The sequence below is a fragment of the Leucoraja erinacea genome, chromosome 6 (genome assembly GCF_028641065.1).
Source record: "Leucoraja erinacea ecotype New England chromosome 6, Leri_hhj_1, whole genome shotgun sequence".
In the NCBI taxonomy this organism is placed as follows: Eukaryota; Metazoa; Chordata; class Chondrichthyes; order Rajiformes; family Rajidae; genus Leucoraja; species Leucoraja erinaceus.
The window spans coordinates 8,718,926-8,745,276 of record NC_073382.1 but is presented as its reverse complement, the minus strand read 5'-3'; the positions used below and the strand labels follow the sequence as shown (position 1 = coordinate 8,745,276).

The window sequence follows — 26,351 nt, the reverse complement described above, 5'->3', positions numbered from 1 at the left end:
CGCAAGGCTCGGTGCTGGGAACGCAGCTATTTACAATATACTTTATTGATTTAGATGAAGGAATTAAACGTAACATTAGCAAATTTGCAGATGTCACAAAGCTGGGTGGCAGTGTGAACTGTGAAGAGGATGCTATAAGGATGCAGGGTGACTTGGACAGGTTGGGTGAGTGGGCATATGCATGGCAGTGCAGTATAATGTGGATAAATGTGAGGCTATCCACTTTGGAGGCAAGAACGGGAAGGCAGATTATTATCTAAATGGAGTCAGGTTAGGAAAAGGGAAATTACAAAGGGGTGTCCTAGTTCATCAGTCACTGAAAGTAAGCATACAGGTACAACAAGCAGTGAAGAAAGCTAATGGCATGTTGGCCTTCATAAAGAGAGGAGTTGAGTATAGGAGCAAAGAGGTCCTTCTGCAGTTCTACAGGGCCCTGGTGAGACCACACCTGGAGTATTGTGTGCAGTTTTGGTCTCTTAATTTGAGGAAGGACATTCTTGCTATTGAGATAGTGCAGCGTAGGTTCACAAGGTTAATTCCCTGGATGGCGGGACTGTCATATGATGAAAGAATGGAACGACTCAACTTGTATTCACTGGAATTTAGAATGATGAGAGAGGATCTTATAGAAACATATACAATTAGTAAGGGTTTGAACATGCTAGATGAAGGAAACATGTTCCCGATGTTGGGTGAGTCCAGAACCAGGGGCCACAGTTTAAGAATAAGGGGTAGGCCATTTAGAACTGAGATGTGGAAAACCTTTTTCACGCAGAGAGTTGTGAATTTGTGAAATTCTCTACTTCAGAAGGCAGTGGAGCCGATTCACTGGATGCATTCAAAAGAGAGTTAGACAGAACTCTTAGGGGGTATAGGGAGAAGGCAGGAACAGGGTACTGATTGTGGACGATCAGCCATGATCACATGGACTGGCGGTGTTGGCTCGAAGGGGCGAATGGCCTACTGCACCTATGTATCTATGAAATGTTTTTCCTCCATTTCGATCTGGCACAGGCCAACGATTCTCATGAGTTAATGAGGTTGTATTTTACAAGGAAGCTTTAAGAATATCCAGAGAACATTTTGTCTATTCACCCTAGAACTCTCTTGTTGGAATGTGTTCCTTGATCTGTACGGGTGTCAGTGGTTATGGGGAGAAGGAGGAACAATGGGGTTGAGAGGGAAAGATAGATCAGCCATGATTGAATGGCGGAGTAGACTTGATGGACCAAATAGCCTAATTCTGTTCCTAAAACTTATGAACTTATGGAGTCCACACAGTGTGCCATTTTCAGAGGTCTCATCTTGTATACGAGGATAATGAGGCCTTCACACCGGAGTGAGTTGAGAATGATCACAGCCTAAACGCTGTGAAAGTTGGCTTGCGGGAGGACACTGATGTGGGTTCATTTTCCTTGCCAATGAATTTGGAGGATGTTGCCGGGAATGTATTGGTGGTGCTTCTCCAGTGCTCTGGATGTATGAAGGAGTGCAGGGAACACAGTTGTCAGCACATTGTCGCAGTTGTAGCATTGCCAGAGACCCAGGTTCTATCAATGCGGTTTATACGTTCTCCCTGTGACCACATGGGTTTGCCCAGGTGCTCCGGCTTCCTCCCACATTCCAACGACGTGCAAGTTTGTAGGTTTATTGAATAATATTCCTTCAAATATTTAGGTGCTGACATTGTAAATCCTACGTTTTCCTAGAAAATAAGCATTAGCAGACACAGCATAAATCCATCACCCTTGAATAGCCAGATTAATTCCTCCCTCACTCCAAAGGCGTACAGGTTTCCAGGTTAGGAGATTGAGAGGGGATCTTATAGAAACTTACAAAATTCTTAAGGGGTTGGACAGGCTAGATGCAGGAAGATTGTTCCCGATGTTGGGGAAGTCCAGGACAAGGGGTCACAGCTTAAGGATACGGGGTGAAATCCTTTAAAACCGAGATGAGGAGAACTTTTTTCACACAGAGAGTGGTGAATCTCTGGAACTCTCTGCCACAGAGGGTAGTTGAGGCCAGTTCATTGGCTATATTTAAGAGGGAGTTAGATGTGGCCCTTGTGGCTAAAGGGATCAGAGGGTATGGAGAGAAGGCAGGTACAGGATACCGAGTTGGATGATCAGCCATGATCATATTGAATGGCGGTGCAGGCTCGAAGGGCCGAATGGCCTACTCCTGCAACTAATTTCTATGTTTCTATGTTTCTATGTTAATTGGCATCTGTAAATTGTAAATTGTCCCTCAAGAGCCAAGATTCAAGATTCAAGATTCAAGATAGATGTAATTGTCACATGTGCCTAATGGCACAGTGACATGAATTCCCATACAGCCATACAATAAAAAATAAACAGGACACAACACACTATAGGATTTGACATAAAACATCCCCACACAGCAGAATCAAAGTTCCCCACTGTGTGGGAAGGCACCAAAGTCAGTGTGTAGGGTAGTTAGAAACATAGAAAATAGGTGCAGGAGTAGGCCATTCAGCCCTTCGAGCCTGCACCACCATTCGATATGATCATGGCTGATCATCCAACTCAGTATCCCATCCCCTGCCTTCTCTCCATACCCCCTGATCCCTTTAGCCACAAGGGACACATCTAACTCCCTCTTAAATATAGCCAATGAACTGGCCTCAACTACCTTCTGTGGCAGAGAATTCCACAGATTCACCACTCTCTGTGTAAAAAATGATTTTCTCATCTCGGTCCTAAAAGACTTCCCTCTTATCCTTAAACTCTGACCCCTAGTTCTGGACTTCCCCAACATCGGGAACAATCTTCCTGCATCTAGTCTGTCCAACCCTTTATGTACAAATTTTGTTCATATGTACAAGGTAAGTATAAGAATTCATCTGAATATTCAGGGCTATAATACTAGGGACTCAAAGAATAAAATTTCATTATATGCAGACGATATACTTTTATATATTACAAAGTCACAAACGAGCATACCAAATTTATTAAATTTAATAGAGGAATTCGGGTCTTTTTCTGGATATAGAATAAACTGGAATAAAAGTGAAATCATGACATTAAAACCTCAAGAACCTACACACTTACTGAAATTCCCTTTTAAAATCTCAACAGAAAAATTTAAATACTTGGGTATTCAGATTACTAGAAAATATAAAGCATTAGTTAACGCTAATTTTATACCTTTATTAAATAAACTTAATACGCTGAAAATGTGCTTCTAGTAAAATAAAATATATATTTTTTTAAATGTACAGGGTAATTGCTGCTGGTGAGGACTCGATGGGCTGAAGGGCGTGTGTCCACGCTGTATCTCTAAAGTCTATATTCTGAAGATGCTTGATAGACCATAAGTCCAGACCCACGTTTGAGGTTTGGCTTCTCAGACGTTCTGCTCCTCAGGTAGTCAACGCCGGGGCAAGTTCATTGAAGGCAATAGTAAATTCAGTCATCAATTTCTGCATTGGCTTCGAGGTGTATATCTCTGGATAAGGAGAGTGATCCACCTTTTTCAGGGTTGAAACATGGATCTGGATCATCAGGGCAGCAGGGCTGTGTGGCAGGAACACATTGGCCGAAGATATTGGTTTGTTGACCGTTTAGTAAAAGACGCATTCTCCTGGATGCTTCAGTGAAGGAACTCACAATGATCGGGAGTTCAGCCACCAAGCGCACTGGATGAATGGTCTATTTTCGGCACATTACGATGCAAGAGTTACCCTCGCATCCAATCTCCACGGTCAGAATCCATCTTTTACACACCCACGTCCGTATTATAAACAAGTACCATCACCATCGACGAAATGGGAGGATTTACTTGGTTGAATGGCTCAGCCAAACAATGTGCGTATGGATAGACACAAAATGCTGGCATGACAATAGACAATAATAGGTGCAGGAGTAGGCCATTTGGCCCTTCGAGCCAGCACCGCCATTCAATGTGATCATGGCTGATCATCCCCAATCAGTATCCCGCTCCTGCCTTTGCCCCATAACCCCTGACTCCGCTATTTTTAAAGAGTTCTAGCTCTCTCTTGGAAGCATCCAGAGAACCTGCCTCTACCGCCCTCTGAGGCATAGAATTCCACACTCACCACTCTCTGTGAGAAAATGTGTTTCCTCGTCTCCGTTCTAAATGGCTTACTCCTTATTCTTAAACTGTGGCTACTGGTTCTGGACTCCCCCAACATCGGGAACATGTTTCCTGCCTCTAGCGGGTCCAAGCCCTTAACAATCTTATATGTTTCAATGAGTTCGCCTCTCATCCCTCTAAACTCCAGAGTGTACAAGCCCAGCTGCTCCATTCTCTCAGCATATGACAGTCCCAGCATCGAGTCAGGCAGCATCTCTGGAGAAAAGGAATAGGATGATCAGCCATGATCACATTGAATGGCGGTGCTGGCTCGAAGGGCCAAATGGCCAACTCCTGCTCCTATTGTCTATTGTCTATTGTGACGTTTTGGGTCGAGACCCTTCTCCAGTCAGAAGAGAGGGAAATTGAAGGCATGACAAGGGTTAGAACAAATCGTAGCCGGCACCAATGACTCAAGAAAGGTGGAGCCCACAATGGTCCATTGTTGGCTGTGGCAGGAGTGGTCGTCAACTCCAGAGATGATACCTGACCCACTGAGTTACTCCAGCATTTTGTGTCTATCTTTGGTGTAAATCAGCATCTGCAGTTCCTTCCCGCACAATGTGCGTGTGGTGTTTGCTTTCACAAAGGCATGTGGTCAAAGCTTTTGAGTGATAGCATTACATTCAGCCACATGAAAGGGTTTTTTTTTTCCTGTTCCAGCAGAGTCTAGGATTTCATCCAAACTTCACCACAGGGAGAAAGTCACCACAGGGAGGGTTGACGTCAGCTCAAAGAAATCGAACTGCGAGGCACCAATCCATCCTTTGCACATGACCCCCGTAGAGGAAGTGGCGCAGGGGGGGAGGGGTGGTGGAGGTCAACAGCAAGCTCTCATTCAGTGCAGGGTTCATGAAGAACATTAAAAAATACCAGCTTTATTCTTGACACACACCATCTTTCATCCTTAGCAGTGAGGCCCATACTTGAAAACCTTAAACTGAAATGCTCGCTGTGATGCCTGAACTCGAAGAGCTAATGGTACTCCTGGGACAAAGTACACGTGGATATCATCTGGGTCTCATAGATCACAGAATATAAATCCATCCAAATGAATTAGTGCAGAATTAGAAAACATATGCGTGTCGATGTGGGTCATAGTTTAAGGATAAGGGGGAGATCTTTTAGGACCGAGGTGAGGAAAACCTTTTTCACACAGAGAGTGGTGAATCTCTGGAATTCTCTGCCGCAGAAGGTAGTTGAGGCCAGTTCATTGGCTATATTTAAGAGGGAGTTAGATGTGGCCCTTGTGGCTAAAGGGATCAAGGGGTATGGAGAGAAGGCAGGAACAGGATACTGAGTTGGATGATCAGCCATGATCATATTGAATGGCGGTGCGGGCTCGAAGGGCCGAATGGCCTACTCCTGCACCTATTTTCTATGTTTCTATGTTTCTATGATCGTATTCGTAGCAAAAATAGATTTCCGAGCTGCAGGCCATTATTGTTATTTTTTAAACAAGTGAAACAAATGGCTGGCAACAGAAAGGCTTGGTTGAACAAACTATTACCTGGAGAGTTTGAGAGGGGTGGGGGTTTATAACAAGAGGAATTATTCTTTTTTAAACAAATATCTGCAGTTTCTTGTGTCCCCTAATTAAAATCATAGAGTGATACAGTGTTGAAACACGCCCATCGGCCCAACTTGCCCACATTGGCCAACAATGTCCCAGCTACACTCGTCCCACTTGCCTGTGCTTGGTCCACATCCCTCCAAACCTGTCCTATCCATGTACCTGTCTAACTGTTTCTTAAATAATGGGTCCCAGCCTCAACTACCTCCTCTGGCAGCTTGTTCCATACACCCACCACTCTTTGTGTGAAAAAGTTACCCCTCGGATTCCTATTAAATCTTTTCCCCTTCACCTTGAACCTGTGTCCTCTGGTCCTCGATTCCCCAACTCTGGGCAAGAGACTTTGTGCATCTACCCGATCTATTCCTTTCATGATTTTGTACACCTCTGTAAGATCACCCCTCATCATCCTGCGCTCCATGGAATAGAGACCCAGCCTACTCAACCTCTCCCTGTAGCTCACACCCTCTAGTCCTGCAACATACTTGTAAATCTTTTCTGAACGCTTTCAAGCTTGACAATATCTTTCCTATAACATGGTGCCCAGAACTGAACACAATATTCTAAATGCGGTCTCACCAACGTCATGTTACAACTGCGACATGACCTCCCAACGTCTATGCTCAATACTCTGACTGATGAAGGCCGAAGTGCCAAATTCCTTTTTGACTTCCTTATCCACCTGCGACGCGACCTTCAAGGAACCATGCACCTGTACTCCTAGATCCCTCTGCTCTACAACACTACCCAGAGGCCTACCATTTACTGTGTAGGCCCTGCCCTTGTTCGACATTCAAAAATGCAACACCTCACACTTCTGTGTATTAAATTCCATCAACCATTTCATAATAAATTATTCTTCTGGACATCAGTGCCAAATCAACTGGCGCTAGACAGAGCAAAGAATCACTGCGGGCAGCTAAATAAAGGGACTGATGGATTGATACTTTATTATCACACAGGGGCGGAAAATCCAGGGGGGGCAGAGGGGACACGCCCCCCCCCCCATGTTTTGACAGGTGGGGGACAACCCCCAAGTTTTTGTAATCCGGATTTTAAAACCCAGTGAAATCTTAGGGTGGGAGACAGTAGGGGTGGGATAGATCGAGGGCGCGGATTGATTGGAGAGAGGGAGACGTGGCACAATGGGGGCTGCGATAATTCAGCGCGATGATTGGAGGAGGGAGCAGTGGGTGGGTGGGTGGGGGTGGGACTGAGGATAGAGCGCGGTGATTGGAGGAGGGAGACGTGGCACAGACCTGCGCTTCATCCGCAGATAGGATCGATCCTGGCCGGGTCTCCTGCGCTGTCCCGAGTGCCCCCCCCCCCCCAAGGGCGGCCAGAGAGGTCGGCAGCAAAGATCCTCCGCTATAGGATCTTTGGTCGGGAGTCAGATGGGCGCGGGGCCCCCAGGCCCACAGCCAGCGCAGAGAAGCAGCGCTAAACCCAGCTCAACTCTGCCTGTCCCGCCAGGTGAGCCTACAGCTCTTCCTGGACTTGCGGGAAATATGGCCAGCGCGGAGAAGCAGCGCTGGTATCCCGTCAGTCCAGACAGGGCTGTAGTTAACCCGGCGAGACAGGCAGAGTTGAGCTGCATTTTTTTAAATTTAAAAAAAAAAAATTTTAATTAGAAGTACAGTAAATTACAATAATACACATCAGATATATCTTATTACATTTGTTGTACCACTTTGTTTTTCGAGCTTTAAAAAAGATAGAAATAAAAGAAGTAAGGAAAGTGAGCAAGAGTCGTGAAGGTGCAGGAAAGTGTTGGGAAAAGAAAGCCCCTTAGGGAGGAAGTTAGAGAAGGAAGTAAAGAAAGGAAATAAGACCATAGAAAGAAAAGAAAAAAAAGGAAAAACAATCGCTCTATTGTAACACAAAACTCCGCAAAAAAGGATATACCAACCGCGTTTTTTTTTTTTTTTTAGTTATCTTATACCCCCGTTACCAGATCCTGGTACCATTTATATTTTAAATTACTATTGCACCTTATGCTTGTAATAGTTCCATAAATGCAGACCACGTCTTTTGGAAGTGGTCTGCTTTGCCTGCTAGGAGGAGTCTCATCTCTTCCAAGTGGAGTGTTTCGAACATGTTTGAAATCCACATTTTTATTGTTGGTATTGGAGCATTTTTCCAAAATTTGAGTATAAGCTTTTTTCCCCATTATTAGCCCGTAATTAAGTAAGTTGAGCTGCATTTAGTGCTGGATTGAGCCTCCGAACCCTCGCGCATGTGTGTGTGAGTGCGCGCATGCGTGCGTGGCCGCCAAAAAATTGTGTCCCCCGGTCCCCTCCATGTTTTGATAGTGACAGTGAGATTCTTTGTTTTGCCTACCATACACAAAGTATGCAAAGAGCCGCCACGTCTTGGGCGCTGTCAAAAATAAAAAGCAGTCCCCAATAGTCTCTCGCCGGCCCCCCTCTCGACCAACCGCCAGCACCCACCGCGGGCCCGTCTGACCTACGGTCCTGTAAATATGAAAATGACGGGATCTTACGATGCAAATTGAAACCTAATGCAAAGATGTTTTGCACAGAACGTTTGCACCAGCAGTGACTTGTAGTCCTGAGGTACCTGTAGCTAAACCTTTCAAACGGCAGGAATTCGGACCAGGCACATATAGATGGTATGTAGAGATGGCAACAGACAAAGTGAAATGAGAATGTCACACCTTCCATATATGCTCTACAGTTTTTACTTAAAATTACCAAAGAATGCAAATCTTGTCATTTTTTTCAACAAATTACAAGTCAGGTGACTACACCATCCACCCTTGCCCCACCACCATATGCCTTCTCTAGACTTTAGACTTCAGACAGAGAGCATGGACACAGGCCCTTTGGCCCACCAGGTCCATGCCGACCGATGATCATGCCTGTACTCCATCACTATCCCACACATTTGGGACGATTTTCAATTTTTACCAAAGCCAATTAACCTACAAACCTGTACGCCTTTGGAGTGTGGGATGGAACTGGAGCACCTGGAGGAATTCCATGCGGTCACAGGGAGAACGTACAAATTCCGTACAGACAGCACCCACAGTCAGGATTGAACCCGGGTCTCTGGCGCTGTAAGGCAGCAACTCTACCGCTGCTCCGCCATGCAGCCCCTCTTTACCCTGAAGAAACAGAGTATGGTCAAACCCCGTTCATAAGATGTGTTAGAAAATAAAAGGTAATAAAAGAGAGTGTTCGGCACGGACTAGAAGGGCCGAGGTGGCCTGTTTCCGTTCTGTAATTGTTATATGGTTATATGGTAATCATTATATTCCTGCATGTTGTTTGTTCTCAGTATCTTCTCATAGTGAGAGGAAATAATAATCTTGGTTTAATACTGCTAGTTCCAGTTTATCTTAGTCTGAAGAAGGGTTTCGGCCCGAAACGTCGCCTATTTCCTTCGCTCCATAGATGCTACTGCACCCGCTGAGTTTCTCCAGCAATTTTGTGTACCTTCCAGTTTATCTGTTTAGTTTAGAGATACACGGTGGAAACAGGCCATTCGGCCCACCTAGTCTGCACCCGCTCACAGTAGTTCTATCCTACATACTAAGACAAATTTACAGAAACCATTAACCTACGAACCTGCATGACCAGTGTTAATATCAATAACAGGAGACTGCATGGTTCATTGGGCAGATAGAGTCTATTCCACCCAAGCAATTTGGTTGGAATCCAGCCAGATACGATGGTATAAATGAGTCCTTTGTGCCGTGGCTATGAAAGTCCAACGTGAAGCAAGTTGGTGCAGTCTTAAACTATGTGGAACGTATGAATTAAGAGGAGGTGAAGCCATTCAATAGGATTGCAGTTGATCTGATAGTGACTTCAACTTTGCATCCATGCCTACCCTGAAAATCTCACTGCATGACTTATCAACAATCTATTTCACCACCCTTTGAGGAAGAGAGTTCCAAAGACTCAAGTCACAGGAAAAAGTCTTGAACAAGTGGGCCCTTACTTTTAAACTGATTCCAAACATCCACCTTGTGAAGGGTCCATTGCATATTTTCACACCTCATACACCATTTACCAGATCTTTGACCACTCTCATAATTCACCTATGTAATCTATTCAAAGGTGAATTTCCCTCTGCAATCAATTGAATTCGCTACCTATCTCTGTGTGGCCAGTAAATGAAGCAGCCATTCCTTCCATTCTTTCATCTAAGTCATTTTTATAAATTGTTTAAAGTTGAAACCCCAGCACTATTTCCTAATTGAATGTTGCCAATCGTATAAAGAACTTTCAGGCCCACATACTGTCTCATGGTAGCCAGTTTTCTAGCTGTGCCAATATGTTACTTCCTACATCATCAGCTTTTGTTTTCCTCAGTACCCCACCAAATTCTATAAACCTTTGTCCACCCAGATGTTCCTCTTTATCCACAACACATGTTGCTTCTTCTAGAAGATTTTCAATAAATTGGCCAAAGCAATTTATTTCACAAACGTTGCTGAGTTTGCATCACTTTCAATGTTCCCTTGTAGAATGTCTTTCAACACAGCTTTTAACACTTTAAAAGAGCATGGAGAATGTTTACAAAGATTTTGCCAAGACTTGAAGCCCTGGGTAATAGGGAAAGCTTAGACAGGCTAGGAGCTTCATTCGTTGGAGAGCAGGATGCTGAGGGGTGATCTTATAGAGTATAAACTCCTGAGGGTCTGATCAGCCATGATCGCAATGAATGGCGGTGCTGGCTTGAAGGGCCGAATGGCCTCCTCCTGCACCTATTGTCTATGTTTCTATGAAGGGAGTACATAGGGTGAATGCACAAATATATTATTTTAAATGCAGGGTAGGGACCACAAGTACCAGAAGACATAGGCTAAAGGTAAGAGGGGCAACTTTGTTTAACAGGAACCTGATGGGCAACTTTTTCATTCTGATTATGTTGAGTGCATAGAACGAGCTGCCAGTTGAGGCAAGTGCAATCCTTATAACTATAAAACTCTGATCTTGGATGTGGATATGTGTGTGTGTGTGTGTGTGTGTGTGTGTGTGTGTGTGTGTGTGTGTGTGTGTGTGTGTGTGTGTGTGTGTGTGTGTGTGTGTGTGTGTGTGTGTGTGTGTGTGTGTGTGTGGGTGTGTGTGTGTGTGTGTGTGTGTGTGTGTGTGTGTGCGTGTGTGTGTGTGCGCGTGCGTGGGTGTGTGTGTGTGCGCGTGTGTGTGTGCGTGTGTGTGTGGTGTGTGTGTGTGTGTGTGTGTGTGCGTGTGTGTGTGTGCGCGTGCACGTGGGTGTGTGTGTGCGCGTGCACGTGGGTGTGTGTGTGTTTGTGTGTGTGTGATCGTGTGTGTGTGCGTGTGTGTGTGCGCGTGCACAGGGGGTGTGTGTGTGCGCGTGCACGTGGGTGTGTGTGTGCTCGTGCACGTGGGTGTGTGTGTGTGTGTGTGTGCGCGTGCACGTGGGTGTGTGTGTGCGCGTGCACGTGGGTGTGTGTGTGCGCGTGCACGTGGGTGTGTGTGTGCGCGTGCACGTGGGTGTGTGTGTGCGCGTGCACGTGGGTGTGTGTGTGCTCGTGCACGTGGGTGTGTGTGTGCGCGTGCACGTGGGTGTGTGTGTGCTCGTGCACGTGGGTGTGTGTGTGTGTGCGCACGTGGGTGTGTGTGTGTGCGTGTGTGTTTATTTGTTTATGTGTGATCACATCTACTCAAAGAAACAATGCACTAACAGGAACATTTTTACATATTCCGGTAGAGATTTACCCCCTGGAGTCCAAAATCGGCTTATCTGAAAAATTTGTGCTTTATTTCTTGAGTTATTAATCAAAATCTTCACAAATCCGATAAAAATTTGAATTCAAAACGCCTGTTTTTTTCAGTGATGACATGACAATAGATCTGCCTGCCTGCCGTGCCATCTGTTCGCGCTGCGACTGACGTCACCAGCCATCCCTCCCTCCTCCCCCCATTGTTCAAAAGTCATCCCGTCGACTGAATACCGAAGATCATCGCTGAAGACTGCGGCACGCTCTGCGAGCGAAGAACGAGCAAGTCGGGCCCTGTTTTAGAGCTTAGGGTCCGTCTCGGCTCCCGTCCGTCGCTGCCAAAAAAACATTTGAAAAAACCCCCGATCTTTGAAAAGAAGATCATAGAGCGCTGTCATCTTGTTCGCGCTGTCACCCCCCACTCCCCTCAGCCCCCCGAAAACAGCCCCCCCTCTGACGACCCGCCCCCCCCCACCCCCCCCCCCCCCCCCCTCCCCCCCCCCCCCCCATGCTCCCCCCCTTGCCCCCCTCCCCCCCTCCCCTCCCCTTCTCTGTGCCTCTCCCCCCCCCCTCCCCCCCTCTGTGGCCCGCTCCCCCCCCCTGTCCCCCTCTCTCTACCCCCCCCCCGTCCCTTCTCCGGCCCTGCCTGCCAAAATTCATAGATCGGAGCCTGCAGCCTGGAGCCGTGAGCGAGGTTCGGGAACCAGCCCACCCCTCTGATGATGCGCACCCCCCCCCCCCCCCCCCTCCTCAAACTCTACACCCTTCCCACTGCCTCTCTCATGCTCCCACTGCCTTCTGTGGGGGCAACGGGTAGGGGACGGGTGCGCTTTGCAGCCCCACAGCTCAGGAAACAGCCCTCCCTGTGACGACACGCCCCCCCCCCCACCCCTCAAACTCTACCCCCCTCCCTCTCTGCCCCCTGCTCCCTCTATGCCCCCCTCATGCTCTCTCTCATTTGTGCCCTCCTCCACCCCCTCCCTAATTTTGTCCCCTCTCTGTGCCCTGTGTCCCTCTCTCTCTACCCCCTCCCTCTCTAGCCGCGCCTGTGAGTTGGGGGCTATACGTGAGTGGATAGGGCAGGGGCTGGGGTAAAAGGAGTGAATGAATAATATTAATATAATATCAATGGGGGTGGTTAGTGTGTGTGTGTGTAGGGGGTGGTTCAGTGTGTGTGTGTGTGTCCAATATGGTTAGTGTGTTGTGTGTGTGTGTGTGTGTGTGTGTGTGTGTGTGTGTGTGGGGGTGGTTAGTGTGTGTGTGTGTGGTGGGGGTGGTTAGTGTGTGTGTGTGGTGTGTGGGGTGGTTAGTGTGTGTGTGTGCGTATGGGGTGGTTAGTGTGTGTGTGTGTGTGACGTCGCAGGCTGCCCACTCCCCCCGCAACTGCGTGTTGAGGGGACGGGACCCAACGGGTCCCACTTGGTCTTGTAATATTTAAAATACACGTGGACAGGTACGTGGATTAACATCCATGACCAGGGATCTGAGATCGTTTATAATTTAAATCCAAAGTATGTCCAAAGTTTTAAACTATCATCATTTGTTGGCTAACTCAATAATTTTGGAGAAGCCTAGTAACTGGCTCGATATAATACTCCTGCCGCAAACTTTAGAGTAAATACACTTCCAATATGGGAGTTAAATAAAATCACTTCTGAAGGAACAATTATGTTCGGAGAATTCAATAATACATTGTTAGAAGCCACACTACAGCCATTTAAATAAAATCAAGAATCGTCAATGTTGGTTTAACATATCCAATATTCCTAACATTTTGTTTGATTTTAAAAACGTTTAATGTCTTTTAAGAAACAGAGAAAGATGTTAAAGTGAACTTTACCCAGGGAGCAGCAATCTCCTTTATCCTCTTCCCCTCAGAGTCACTGATGAAGTTGTGGTACAGTGCGACATATGGTTTCTGGCTTATAATCTCCCTCCTCACAGGCTGGAGAATCAAATGTGGACTGAGGTTTGATTCATAGGAGCAGTACAGCTTTGAATCTTGATAGTGTTTTGGCTGTAACATAATAAATCAATAATGACCAAGAAATATGTTAGAGAAAATCGTAATGTGGATGTATTAGCCTCAAGAATTACAAATAATTTTAACCTTGCAGGGTGCATATATAAAAATGATGTTCGATATTATCAGGAAGTATTTCACATAAAACTATCATTCAATGGCAGGATAGTCCAGAAGCAGCCGAATTTAAACCTGCGCCCGGTGGCACAGTGGTAGAGTTGCTGACTTACAGCACCAGAGACCTGGGTTCGATCCTGACCACGGGTGCTCGTCTGTACGGAGTTTGTATGTGACCGGCGTGGGTTTTCTCTGAGATCTTCGGTTTTCTTCCCACACTCCAAAGACGTACAGGTTTGTAGGTTAATTGGCTTGGTGTAAATGTAAATTGTCCCTCGTGTGTGTAGGATAGTGTTAGTGTGGGAGGATCGCTGGCCAGCACGGACTTGCCGGGCTGAAGGGCCTGTTTCCGCTCTGTAACTCTAAACTAAACATTAAACATATCTTGTTCACACAATCCCTAAAGATTAAGCATGATGGCACAATAACATGATACAGGATGGTATATATCACCATAAATACTTTTAACAGACTAGTCAAAGTTTCTTCACAGTTCTCCCCATTTCTTGTTCCAGAAGCTGTTCTCCAATGAACGGGAAGCTGTTCACACAATCCCTATCCATGTTTTAGGATATGATTTAAATGGTGGGTTATTGAGTAGGGTGAGAATTACAGCTTCAGTAATAATTTCCCACAGCCTGGACTCTAACCTGCTGCTGACCTTCTACCGCTCGTCCATCGAGAGCCTGCTGACATACTGCATTACAGCATGGTATGGCAGCTGCACCATGGCAGACAGGGAGAGGCTTCAGAGGGTAACTAGGACAGCGCAGAAGATCATTGGTTGCCCTCTACCCTCCCTGCCACAGGATATCTAGGCCACCTCCCGCTGCCTTAGCAGGGCCAAGATCAGAGGGTATTTCATCAAAGACAGCTCCCATCCTGCGTTGGATGGACATGTTCGAAATGGCTGCCCTCTGGAAGGGCGCTATAGGTGCATCAAATCCAGGACAAATAGACTCAGGAATAGTTGCTTTCCGAAAATTATAACTACTATTAATTCAAATTCACACATGCACTGACTTCACAGCCCAACACCCGGACTTCCATCTGTATATATGTATATAGCGCCGCAGAATTGTGCACCTAACCCCCCCCCCCCCCCTCCCTTTTTCCCAGACTGTTTTTGTTTTCACAGTTCTCCCCATTTCTTGTTCCAGAAGCTGTTCTCCAATGAACGGGAAGCTGTTCACGAGCAGCTTTTAATTTCATTGTACATGTATTAGTGACAATAAATGGTATATCATATCATATCATATCATATCAAACAATACAAAATTTGACCCCACTTGCCACGCCCATTGATAAAATATGATTTAAAGATAAGAAATTTGAAAGAAAATAGCTTTGACTTTTGATGCCAGACCAAATTAGAGCTGCCGGAGGATGTAGTTGAGGCAGATACTATTGCAACGTTTAAGAAACATTTAGACAGGTACATGGATAGGACTGGTTTAGTGGGATATGGGCCAAACGCAGGCAGGTGGGACTACTGTAGATGGGACATTTTTGCCAGTGTGGCCAGGTTGGGCCTAAGGGCCTGTTTCCCCGCTGTCAGACTGTATGACTATGACCATTGTGGAATTTCAGCCACAGATGATACAATTAGACAAGAAATGAAGCTGGATAATGCCACTACAGTTTAAAATAAAAAAAGATCAAATAAACTTGCAAATCCCCTTCTTGACTGAGAAAGTACTAAAAATTGAATTAAATTGTAGTAATAATTTCATTATTCCGTTTTGGGACATTTGAAACATTCCTGACTCTTGAGTAATTGTCGACTAGAATTGAGAGGTTGTGATTTTACCTGTGAACCCAGCTTCTGACACAGTGATTCGTAAGTGTTCCTTGTCAGCAGGTACGTCACGTTTGGTCTTTGAAGCACAACATCCTTGGGATGAGCATCTGCAGAGGCTCCCAAGAGTTTTTGATACTTTGCTATGTTTCTGGAAATTCTTCTGTTGTTAACATCTGTTGACGAGAAGTCAGACGTCAAAGTAGAATCTGAAGACTCGGTATATCAATAATATAAATGTAGACAGTGGTGGTGCAGTGTGGCAGCGGTAGAGTTGCTGCCTCACAGCGCCAGAGACCCGGGTTCGATCCTGACTACGGGTGCTGTCTGTACAGAGTTTGTATCTTCTCCCTGTGACCGCGTGGGTTTTCTCTGGGTGCTCCGGTTTCCTCCCACCCTCCAAAGATGTACAAAATCGAAGGTACACAAAAATGCTGGAGAAACGCAGCAGGTGCAGCAGCATCTATGGAGCGAAGGAAATAGGCAACGTTTTGGGCTTCAGAAGGGTTTCGGCCCGAAACGTTGCCTATTTCATTCGCTCCATAGATGCTGCTGCACCCGCTGAGTTTCTCCAGCATTTTTGTGTACCTTCGATTTTCCAGCATCCGCAGTTCCTTCTTAAACACAAAAGTTTGCAGGTTAATTGGCTTCGGTAAAATTGTAAATTGTCTCTAGTGTGCATGATAGTGCCAGTGTATGGGTCGGCACAGACTAGGTGGGCTGAATGGCCTGTTACACTGAATGGTACTGTATATTTAAAGTCTAAAGCAAAGCCTAAACAAAAAGATGTACAAGTTCTTATTGGTAAGCAGAGAGTTTGTTTATTGCAAAGCAGAACATTTAGCATGATGAGCAAATACACCTTTTTTTTTGTACTAATGTTTTGCGGACATTAATTAATTGACTAAGTACCAGGAGATATTATGTATAAAATCATACCTTATTTACAAGCCATGGTTTTGCTGAAAATTAACCTGACATGTGTTTAGTGGGATTGTATTCAGCTTGTCCAGAAACAGATGCAGAAGAATTCTGCTTTTTGTAAAAGGCAAACTCTTTTGTTGGGACCAATGTGGCTTCCGATCTTACAGGTGCAGAAGGGATTCTGGGATTTGTCTTATGAAAAAAACTGGATAGACTTGGTTTATACTCTCTAGAATTTGTTGGAGACCAAGGGGATGGCTTCCGAAACTTACAAAATTCTTACGGGAATTTGGACAGGCTAGATGCAGGAAGATTGTTCCCGATGTTAGAAAGATTTAAGGATAGATATTCCAAAACCGAGATTATATCTTGCTCTAGGGGTAATTCTTTCACTAGATGTTAGTTGAGGCAATTGTCTATGACCGAGAGAGAAGATTGTACTCAATGTCTAGTGCAAGGAACTGCAGATGCTGCTATTCCAAAGAAAGACACCAAATGCTGGAGTAACTCAGCGGGTCAGGCAGCATCACTGTAAAACATGGATAGGTAACTTTTCAGATCGGGTCTGAAGAAAGGTCATAAAACGCCATCTCTTCCATGTTCTCCAGAGATGCTGCGTGACCCGCTGAGATACTCCAGCACTTTGTGTCTTTCTTCACGTGTAGTATAATTTGATGGGATAGCACGCAAACAAAACCTTTCACCGCATCTTGGAACACATGACCGGAATAAACCAATTCTCAAACACATTCCTAGAAGGAAAGGAACTTGCAGATAAGTCCAGATATTTAATTAAATCTGGGGTGATAAATACTGCATATAGTTTCCCGTTGCTAAATCACAGCTGATAAAAACATCGAATCATAGAAAATAGGTGCTGGAGTAGGCCATTCGGCCCTTTGAGCCAGCACCACCATTCAATATAATCGTGGCTGTTCATCCAAAATCAGTACCCCATTCCAGCTTTTTCCCCATATCCCTTGATTCCCTTAGCCCCAAGAGCTAAATCTCTCTCTTGAAAGAGTCATGCAGTGACTGACTGTACAAAACTGAGGAAATATGAGTTTAGTTTTGTTTAGTTTGGAGATATAGCACAGTAACAGGCCCTTTGTGTGTGTGTTTTTAACTTTTATGTTCCTTTTTAACTTATTTCCTTCCATTATTTATTATGTAAAAGAATATGTGTGTTATGATTGTGTTTATAATTTGTTTGGTTGTTTTGTCGTTTGCACAAAAGTCCACGAGCATTGCCACTTTCATTTCACTGCACATCTCGTATGTGTATGTGACAAATAAACTTGACTTGACTTGACTTGACTTTGGCCCACAAAGTAGGCACCGACCAGCGATCACCCGTATCCATTCCCTGTTATCCCAGTTCCACATCCTACACACTGAGAGCATCCTACGAAGCAATCTACAGAAAGCAGTTAACCTACGAACGTGTACATCTTTGGAGTGTTGGAGGAAACTGGAACGCCCGGAGAAAACCCACGTGATCACGTCACGTGGCCACGAGTGAGAACGTGCGAACTCCGTTCAGACAGTATCCATTGTCAGACCCGGCCCTCTTACGCTTTAAGACAGCAACTCTAACGCTGCACCACTGCGCCACCCAAGATGGTATGACAGCAGTGGAATTCATAAGAGCACTGTACTGATAGAAACTTACAACATTCTTAAGGGGTTGGACAGGCTAGATGCAGGAAGATTGTTCCCGATGTTGGGGAAGTCCAGAACAAGGGGTCACAGCTTAAGGATAAGGGGGAAATCTTTTAGGATCCAGATGAGAAAAACATTTTTCACACAGAGAGTGGTGAATCTGTGGAATTCTCTGCCACAGAAGGTAGTTGAGGCCAGTTCATTGGCTATATTTAAGAGGGAGTTACATGTGGCCCTTGTGGCTAAAGGGATCAGGGGGTATGGAGAGAAGGCAGGTACAGGACACTGAGTTGGATGATCGGCCATGATCATATTGAATGGCGGTGCAGGCTCGAGGGGCCGAATGGCCTACTCCTGCACCTATTTTTTATGTTTCTATGTAATAGATCTGACAAAATATAAAAAGTAAGACTGACAGTAAAAGCAAAATAGAGACTGCAGCGAGACAAAAATCCAAATCAGACTAGAATGGAATTAAAATGGGAGAATAAAATAAGATTAATGTAGGACTCATGTAAATTGGGTTTCTGACATTCGATGTGACTCGATAGACCAGAGAGCTCACTTGAGTGCTGTTTATGACTCGCAGTGAGAAGCCACTTAAACATCCACTTCACAACGGGGAGTTGTGATGATAGAGCCATTCCAAATATGAGCAACACTGAGGTTTTGGATACAATTCTATCTTATCGAAAGCTGTCGAGGAAACCTTGAGGACAATATCCTTCTTTGAAGGTGGGAGTTAGTAATGGATGAAATATAGAAATTGATTTTGAGACTTGTGGAACGTTGTGTGATCAAAAATAGGTACAGACCAAGAAGACGAAAAGTGTAGCTGTCAACAAAGTTAGTGATTAAACTTGGTGATTACCACATGGAAACTGCAGCTTTGGAGAACTAGAGGATTAGAAGAGTTTACATCACATACCAAGCTGCAGCAGTTCTTTAGACAGGATCACTGCTTGGCCGACATTTCCTATCTGCAAAAACAATACAGGAGCATTGAGTAGTGCCGCAGTATTTATTTAATTTCTCTATTTATTTAATTCATTAATTAATTCTTTATTTCGAACAGAATAAAAGAATAAAAAGCAAGTGTGAAACAGCATGCAAAAAACAAAACAAGTTTATAAAGTGTCATAAACAATATCTATAAATAAATGAAATCACATGTGTCCGAAAAGGAGCAGGAAGCTGATTAATTCCCACCCCTTATTCAACTGCTTGTAATTTTCTTATACAAATTTAGCAGCTATATGTATATGTACACCATATGTACACCAGCAGCTATATGTACACCATATGTACGCCAGCAGCTATATGTACACCATATGTACACCAAATTATTTACATTTATACACTAATCAAATATTTACAAAGCCATACAAAAAAGAGAGAAAAAAATATTTCACGTTTCGCACACATATTCAGATTATCCAGACAGTAATAACGAACGTGTATGGAAGTTGTTCGGAATTGCTTCCAAAACTGAAAACCTTTGTTTTGAAAAAAGAATGAAGAAATTCAGAATACCTAAAGAAGAAATACCAAAACAACAAAGTACGCTGTTGGAAAAAAAAGCATAAAGTGCTGGAATAACTCAGCCGGTCAGGCAGTGTCTCTGAAGAACATGGATGGACTACGTTAAGGGTCAGGACCCTTTCTTCAGACTGATTGCAGTCTGACCACTTACCATTTGCCAGGCTTTGTCCCGCACCCATCTCTCATCCAGCTTTCTCTCCCCCCTATTGCAATCACTCTGCGGAGTCAGCCATAACAGTTTGTGTAAGTGGTGCCCACAACATAGTGAAATGCCCCAAGTTACTTCCCACTTCAAACACATGTTTATATTCTGTGGTAAACAAGATTACTCTTTGGAAACCTCAAATATCTTTCCTACGTCTCAAAACATTTTGTTTGTTTCCAATGCAACATTAAAGCTCAGAGTGAATTATGGTTAAGATCAGGAAAGTAGGTTTGAGATTACTCTCTGTGACAAACTTTAGAAACACAGAAAATAGGTGCAGGATTAGGCCATTCAGCCCTTCGAGCCAGCACTGCCATTCAATCTGAATGGCTGATCATCCACAATCAGTAGCCCATTCTTTCTTTCTCCCCATATCCCTTGATTGCAATAGCCCTATATCTAACTCTCTCTTGAAAACATCCAGTGGATTGGCCTCCACCGCCTTCTGTGGCAGAGAATTCCATGGATTCACAATTCTGGGTGAAAACGTTTTCCCTCATCTCAGTCTTAAATGGCCTACCCCTTAGTCTAAAACTGTGACCCCAGGTTCTGGATTCCCCCAACATGGGAACCATTTTTTCCTGCGTCTAGCCTGTCCAATCCCTTAAGAAATGCATATGTTTCTATAAGATCCCCTCTCATCCTTCTAAACTCCAGTGAACATAAGCTTGGTCGACCCATTCTTTATCTTGATATACGTTAAAAAAAAAGAAGTAGAAGCAGGAGTATTCCAAAGATGACCAGCCATGATCACAATGAATGGCGGTGCTGGCTCGAAGGGCCAAATGGCCTCTTCCTCCTGCACCTAGTTTCTATGTCTTTAGTCTATTACTCAAATCTGTTTGCAACGAAGACCAACATAGTTGTTTTCTTTATTGCTTGTTGTATATGTGTGTTAGCTTTCAATGTATATATGTTTTTTTCATGATTGCCATGTCCTGCCAATCATGGATGTGGATAAGCTTTTCCCATTGAGAGTAGGGAAGATTCAAACAAGAGGACATGACTTGAGAATAAAGGGACAGAAGTTTTCAGGGGTAACATGAGGTGAAACGTCTTTACTCAGAAATTAAAGGTAGCGGTGTGTTAATGAGCTAATTTCAAACTGGAAGGTGGTGGAGGCATTTCGATTTTATCATTTAAAATATAAATTGGATAGGTATATGGACAATAAAGGAATTTTTAGGGTTATGGTCAATGAGTGCAGGTAGATGGGACTAATAATAATAATAATAATAATAATAATAACTTTATTTATAAAGCACTTTTAGACAACATCGGTTACCACAAAGTGCTGTACATGGGAAGTCAACAAAAAGTTATTACAAACTACTAAAACCATTAAGACGACAGGACTATAAAAACAGTAAAAATTAAAAGACATTAAAAGCACTAAAACAGGAACAAAGTCTCAGCCAGTGTCGAAAGCCAGTGAATAAAAGTGAGTTTTTAGGGAGGATTTAAAGATGGACAGTGAAGGGGCCTGTCTGATCTGCAGCGGCAAGGTGTTCCAGAGTGCCGGGGCAGCAACAGAAAAGGCTCTATCCCCTCTGAGCTTCCGCTTTAGACCTTGGTACCTCAAGGAGCAGCTGATCCTTGAGGTACCAATGGGGTACCTTATTGACTAGGGGAAAATAAGTGTACGGCACGGACTTGAAGGGCTGAGATGGCCTGTTTCCGTGCTGTAAATGTGACATGTTATATGGTCCCTTTGGACACCATTACATCTCTCCACCATTACAATAAAACTGCATTTATAAAGTTTTCAACCTTGAATGGATAACTCTGAGACGCTACATCTTGAAGATATGAGACTCACACTTTTTCATATTTTATTCCACATGGCACATCCTTACCCATTTACTTGCTCTATCTATACATTCTGCCCACCTCTTCCCACCCCCCTCACACCCACCAAAACCCTGAAGCTTTTCTCCATTCTCAGTCTGAAGAAGGGTCCCGACCTGAAATGTCATCCATCCTTTTTCTCCAAAGATGCTGCCTGACCTAATGACTTACTCCAGCTCTTTGTATCCGTCTTCGCATTACTACCACCCACCTTTGCATCCTTGTAAAACTTATCAAAACAACACTAGGTCTCAATCAAATCTTTGATAGCAACAATAAGCATCTAGAAACCAGGAAGCAATCCGTGAGCACATCATCAGTTATAGAAGGCATATGGTATGCTTCCCTTCATTGGTGAGGGCTGAGTATAAGAGTTAGGAACTCATGATATGGCTTCATTGGGCTTTGGTTAGACTGTATTTGGAGTATTGCATACAATTCAAGTGGCCGCATTATAGGAAAGATGTGACTGGGTGCAGAGTAGAGTCACCAGAATGATGTATGGACTAGGGGGTATTAGCTACAGGGAGAGGTTGGACAAACATAGATTGGAACTCCAGAGGTTATAGGGAGAGCTGATACAAGTATATAAAATTAAGAGAGGAATTGCCATAGAGGGAGTACAGAGAAGGTTCACCAGACTGATTCCTGGGATGTCAGGACTTTCATATGAAGAAAGACTGGATAGACTCGGCTTGTTCTCGCTAGAATTTAGAAGATTGAGGGGGGATCTTATAGAAACTTACAAAACTCTTAAGCGGTTGGACAGGCTAGATGCAGGAAAATTGTTCCCGATGTTGGGGAAGTCCAGAATAAGGGGTCACAGTTTAAGGATAAAGGGGAAATCTTTTAGGACCATGATGAGGAAAACATTTTTCACACAGAGAGTGGTGAATCTCTGGAATTCTCTGCCACAAAAGGTAGTTGAGGCCAGTTCATTGGCTATATTTAAGAGGGAGTTAGATGTGGCCCTTGTGGCTAAAGGGATCAGGGGATATGGAGAGAAGGCAGGTACAGGATACTGAGTTGGATGATCAGCCATGATCATATTGAATGGCAGTGCAGGCACGAAGGGCCGAATGGCCTACTCTTGCACCTATTTTCTATGTTTCTATGTCTATGTTTCTATGTATTGATAGGGTAGACTGTCAGAACCTTTTTTGCAGGATGGAAAACAAAAACACTAGAGGGCATAGCTTTATAGTGAGAAAGACAAAGCTTAACGTAGATGTGTGATCTACTGATGTCAGTAAAATAGATGCCACCTTTCCGTATTCTCCAGTGATGCTGCCTGACCTGCTGAGTTACTCCAGCACTTTGTGGGGTTTATTAAGGCTAATCCTTCCTGTATTGTGCCAAGCTTTGGTACAGGCGCTGCTGAAGAAAGACTGCTTACCATGTAGTGAGAGAAGGCCAGGTGATCCAGGGCTTCCTCAAGACTTCCTTGGTCTTCTGTATTCCAGATTCCTAGACTTTGTCGGAAAAGAGTGACTGCTTCTTCCAGCCAAGTAACTGAGTGGTAATAGTCTTCCATGTCATAGGCAACCTGGGATGGAAGCACAAAATATAGATTTAAATTGATATTTTAAAATTAGGTCTAAATGCCTGGTGAATTTATAGGCAAGTTACATAAGAATGCTTCGATATAAAATCAGGAAAGATGATCAAATACTCTACATAATGGAAATGTTTATTCATGTGTATATTTACGTATATAATGGTATATGGACACACTGATCTGTTTTGTAGTCAATGCCTACTATGTTCTGTTGTGCTGAAGCAAAGCAAGAATTTCATTGTCCTATCAGGGACACATGACAATAAACTCACTTGAATCTTGAATCTTGAATATTTTTGTGATGTGGTAGCAGACTGTTTTTTTTAATAAAATTGCATTAGAGTTGTGTGCAGGGACACAGGGCCTGTCCCAAAAGGTATTTAATCAGATCAGGAAAGTCGGTGTCTTTATTATAATTAGATTAGATTAGATTAGATAGCCTTTATTGTCATTCAGACCGAAGTCTGAACGAAATTGCAGCAGTCATACATATAATACAATACAATAAAAACAACAATAAACACACATTAACATCCACCACAGTGAGTCCACCCAGCATCTCCTCACTGTGATGGAGGCAAAAGTCTTAGGTCTGCAGTCTCTTCCCTCCTCTTCTCCCTCTGCGCTGAGGCGATAATATGGAGACACCTCCCATATAAACACACATTTATCGTGCCACTCCAAAAACAATCCTAATGAAATTCCTGCACATGGATGAATGTCACTTTTAAAGGCAATCTTCGATTTTTGTGAAATTAATTTTGATTATCCACTGAAACAAAACTATAATACGGTGTCTAACTTTTGATGAAGAGGTAAACTACCAGACTAGTAATCCAGAAGCTTGCTGCAATGAGTGCAACACTCCTGATTCAGTTTACAGATGAACTCATCTGCTGCTATTCTACATCATCTGTTGACTGAAACAGCATCTCACGCACTTCAAATCGTTCAGTATGAAATTTAGCCATTGGACTTCATTATCATTTGATATTCATGATCGAGTGCGAGCCGGAAGCTAGTTTTCATAGGAAAATTGGGCTGATTTCAAAGGAATGATTCATGTGCTGCTGTGCCAGGGAATAGATTCCTATCTCGGCAATTGGGAGTGTGAGGATTAGCTGGAACACTCAGAGACGTTTCATAGAAACGCAGAGAATAGGAGAAGGTCTATTTGGTCTTATGCTCTGCCATTTCATTTAGTTTAGTTTAGTGTAGTTTAGAGATACAGCGTGGAAACAGGCCCTTCGGCCCACCCAGTCCACACAGACTAGCGATCCCCGCACATTAACACTATCCTACACACACTAGGTTCAATTTACGCTTATGCCAAGCCAATTAACCTACGAACCTGTACGTCTTTGGAGTGTGGGAGGAAACCGATCTCGGAGAAAACCCACGTGGTCACGGGGACAATGTACAAAATCCGTAGAGACAGAACCCGTAGTCAGGATCGACTCCGGATCTCTGGCACTGCAAGTGCTGTAAGCCAGCAACTCTACCGCTGCGCCACCGTGCCATATGAAATTCTAATCAATGCCATGTTCTTTCCCCACACTCTTTGATATCTTTTGCATCTTGAAATCTATCTGTCTCCTTCACAGTTGTATTGAGCAGCTTGGTCTCGTCAGTCCTCTGTGGTAGCAAATTCCACAGGTCCACCTTCCTCCCGGAGAAGAGACATCTCCTGCACCGGTGAGACCACACCTGGAGTATTGCGTACAGTTTTGGTCTCCAAATCTGAGGAAGGACATTATTGCCATAGAGGGAGTGCAGAGAAGGTTCACCAGACTGATTCCTGGGATGTCAGGACTGTCTTATGAAGAAAGACTGGATAGACTTGGGTTATACTCTCTAGAATTTAGGAGATTGAGAGGGGATCTTATAGAAACTTACAAAATTCTTAAGGGGTTGGACAGGCTAGATGCAGGAAGATTGCTCCCGATGTTGGGGTAGTCCAGGACAAGGGGTCACAGCTTAAGGATAAGGGGGAAATCCTTTAAAACCGAGATGAGAAGAACCTTTTTCACACAGAGAGTGGTGAATCTCTGGAACTCTCTGCCACAGAGGGTAGTCGAGGCCAGTTCATTGGCTATATTTAAGAGGGAGTTAGATGTGGCCCTTGTGGCTAAGGGGATCAGAGAGTATGGAGAGAAGGCAGGTACGGGATACTGAGTTGGATGATCAGCCATGATCCTATTGAATGGCGGTGCAGGCTCGAAGGGCCGAATGGCCTACTCCTGCACCTAATTTCTATGTTTCTATTCAGTCTTTAACCTCCCTTCCCTTTACCTAGCAGATCCCATCTCTCCTCGTCCAACAGTCCTGCCAAAATAGCATTCCATTTATATTGATTTAAACAAAGTCGCCATCTCTCCAAAACACAACTTAAGTAACTATTTTTCAGTAACTATTTTTCCCAGCGTTTGTGCTTCAAACCTAACAGTTGACAAAATCTCACCACAGTGCCCCTGCAGAGGGAGTAACATAGTCACCGAGAGAAATGACGATCAAAACCTACGAAATCGTGAATAGATTGCCGAAAGTCGACAAAAAATCTGCACAGATTTTGTTGAAACATGCGAACTGCTGAAGCTGGTCTACACCGTACTGCAGTGTGAGTGACTCGATAGGTCTGGCAGCAACTATGGAAAACATGGACACGTGAGGTCTCAGGTTGGGACCCTTCTTCGGACTGTAGCCACCTATCCATGTTCTCCAAAGACGCTGAGTTACACCAGCACTTTGTGTCCTTTTTTGCACAGATCTTGGTGTTTAATGCCTTAATTAATGCCTGCATGCACAATAGTTACACATTTAAACACTTTGCTGGAAATACTCCTTCAAAGGGAGTGCAGAGAAGGCTCACCAGACTGATTCCTGGGATGTCAGGACTGTCTTATGAAGAAAGACTGGATAGACTTGGTTTATACTCTCTAGAATTTAGGAGATTGAGAGGGGATCTTATAGAAACTTACAAAATTCTTAAGGGGTTGGACAGGCTAGATGCAGGAAGATTGCTCCTGATGTTGAGGAAGTCCAGGACAAGGGGTCACAGCTTAAGGATAAGGGGGAAATCCTTTAAAACCGAGATGAGAAGAACTTTTTTCGTGTTTTCTGTTTTTTCACACAGAGAGTGGTGAATCTTAGGAACTCTCTGCCGCAGAGGGTAGTCGAGGCCAGTTCATTGGCTATATTTAAGAGGGAGTTAGATGTTGCCCTTGTGGCTAAAGGGATCAGGGGGTATGGAGAGAGGGCAGGTACGGGATACT

General features: G+C 44.2%; 1 protein-coding gene across 1 annotated transcript in view; it reads right to left on the bottom strand.

Annotated features, from left to right (window-relative positions):
• p4ha3 (prolyl 4-hydroxylase, alpha polypeptide III) overlaps positions 1–26,351 on the bottom strand; it is a 77,817-nt gene that overhangs the window by 31,719 nt on the left and 19,747 nt on the right. The window contains exons 4-7 of the mRNA XM_055636568.1: positions 22,918–23,067; positions 18,855–18,906; positions 15,353–15,516; positions 13,243–13,419 (exon numbers count right to left, since the gene is read on the bottom strand). Of these exons, the coding sequence (XP_055492543.1) occupies positions 13,243–13,419; positions 15,353–15,516; positions 18,855–18,906; positions 22,918–23,067 (543 nt within the window). The remainder of the gene's footprint in view (positions 1–13,242; positions 13,420–15,352; positions 15,517–18,854; positions 18,907–22,917; positions 23,068–26,351) is intronic.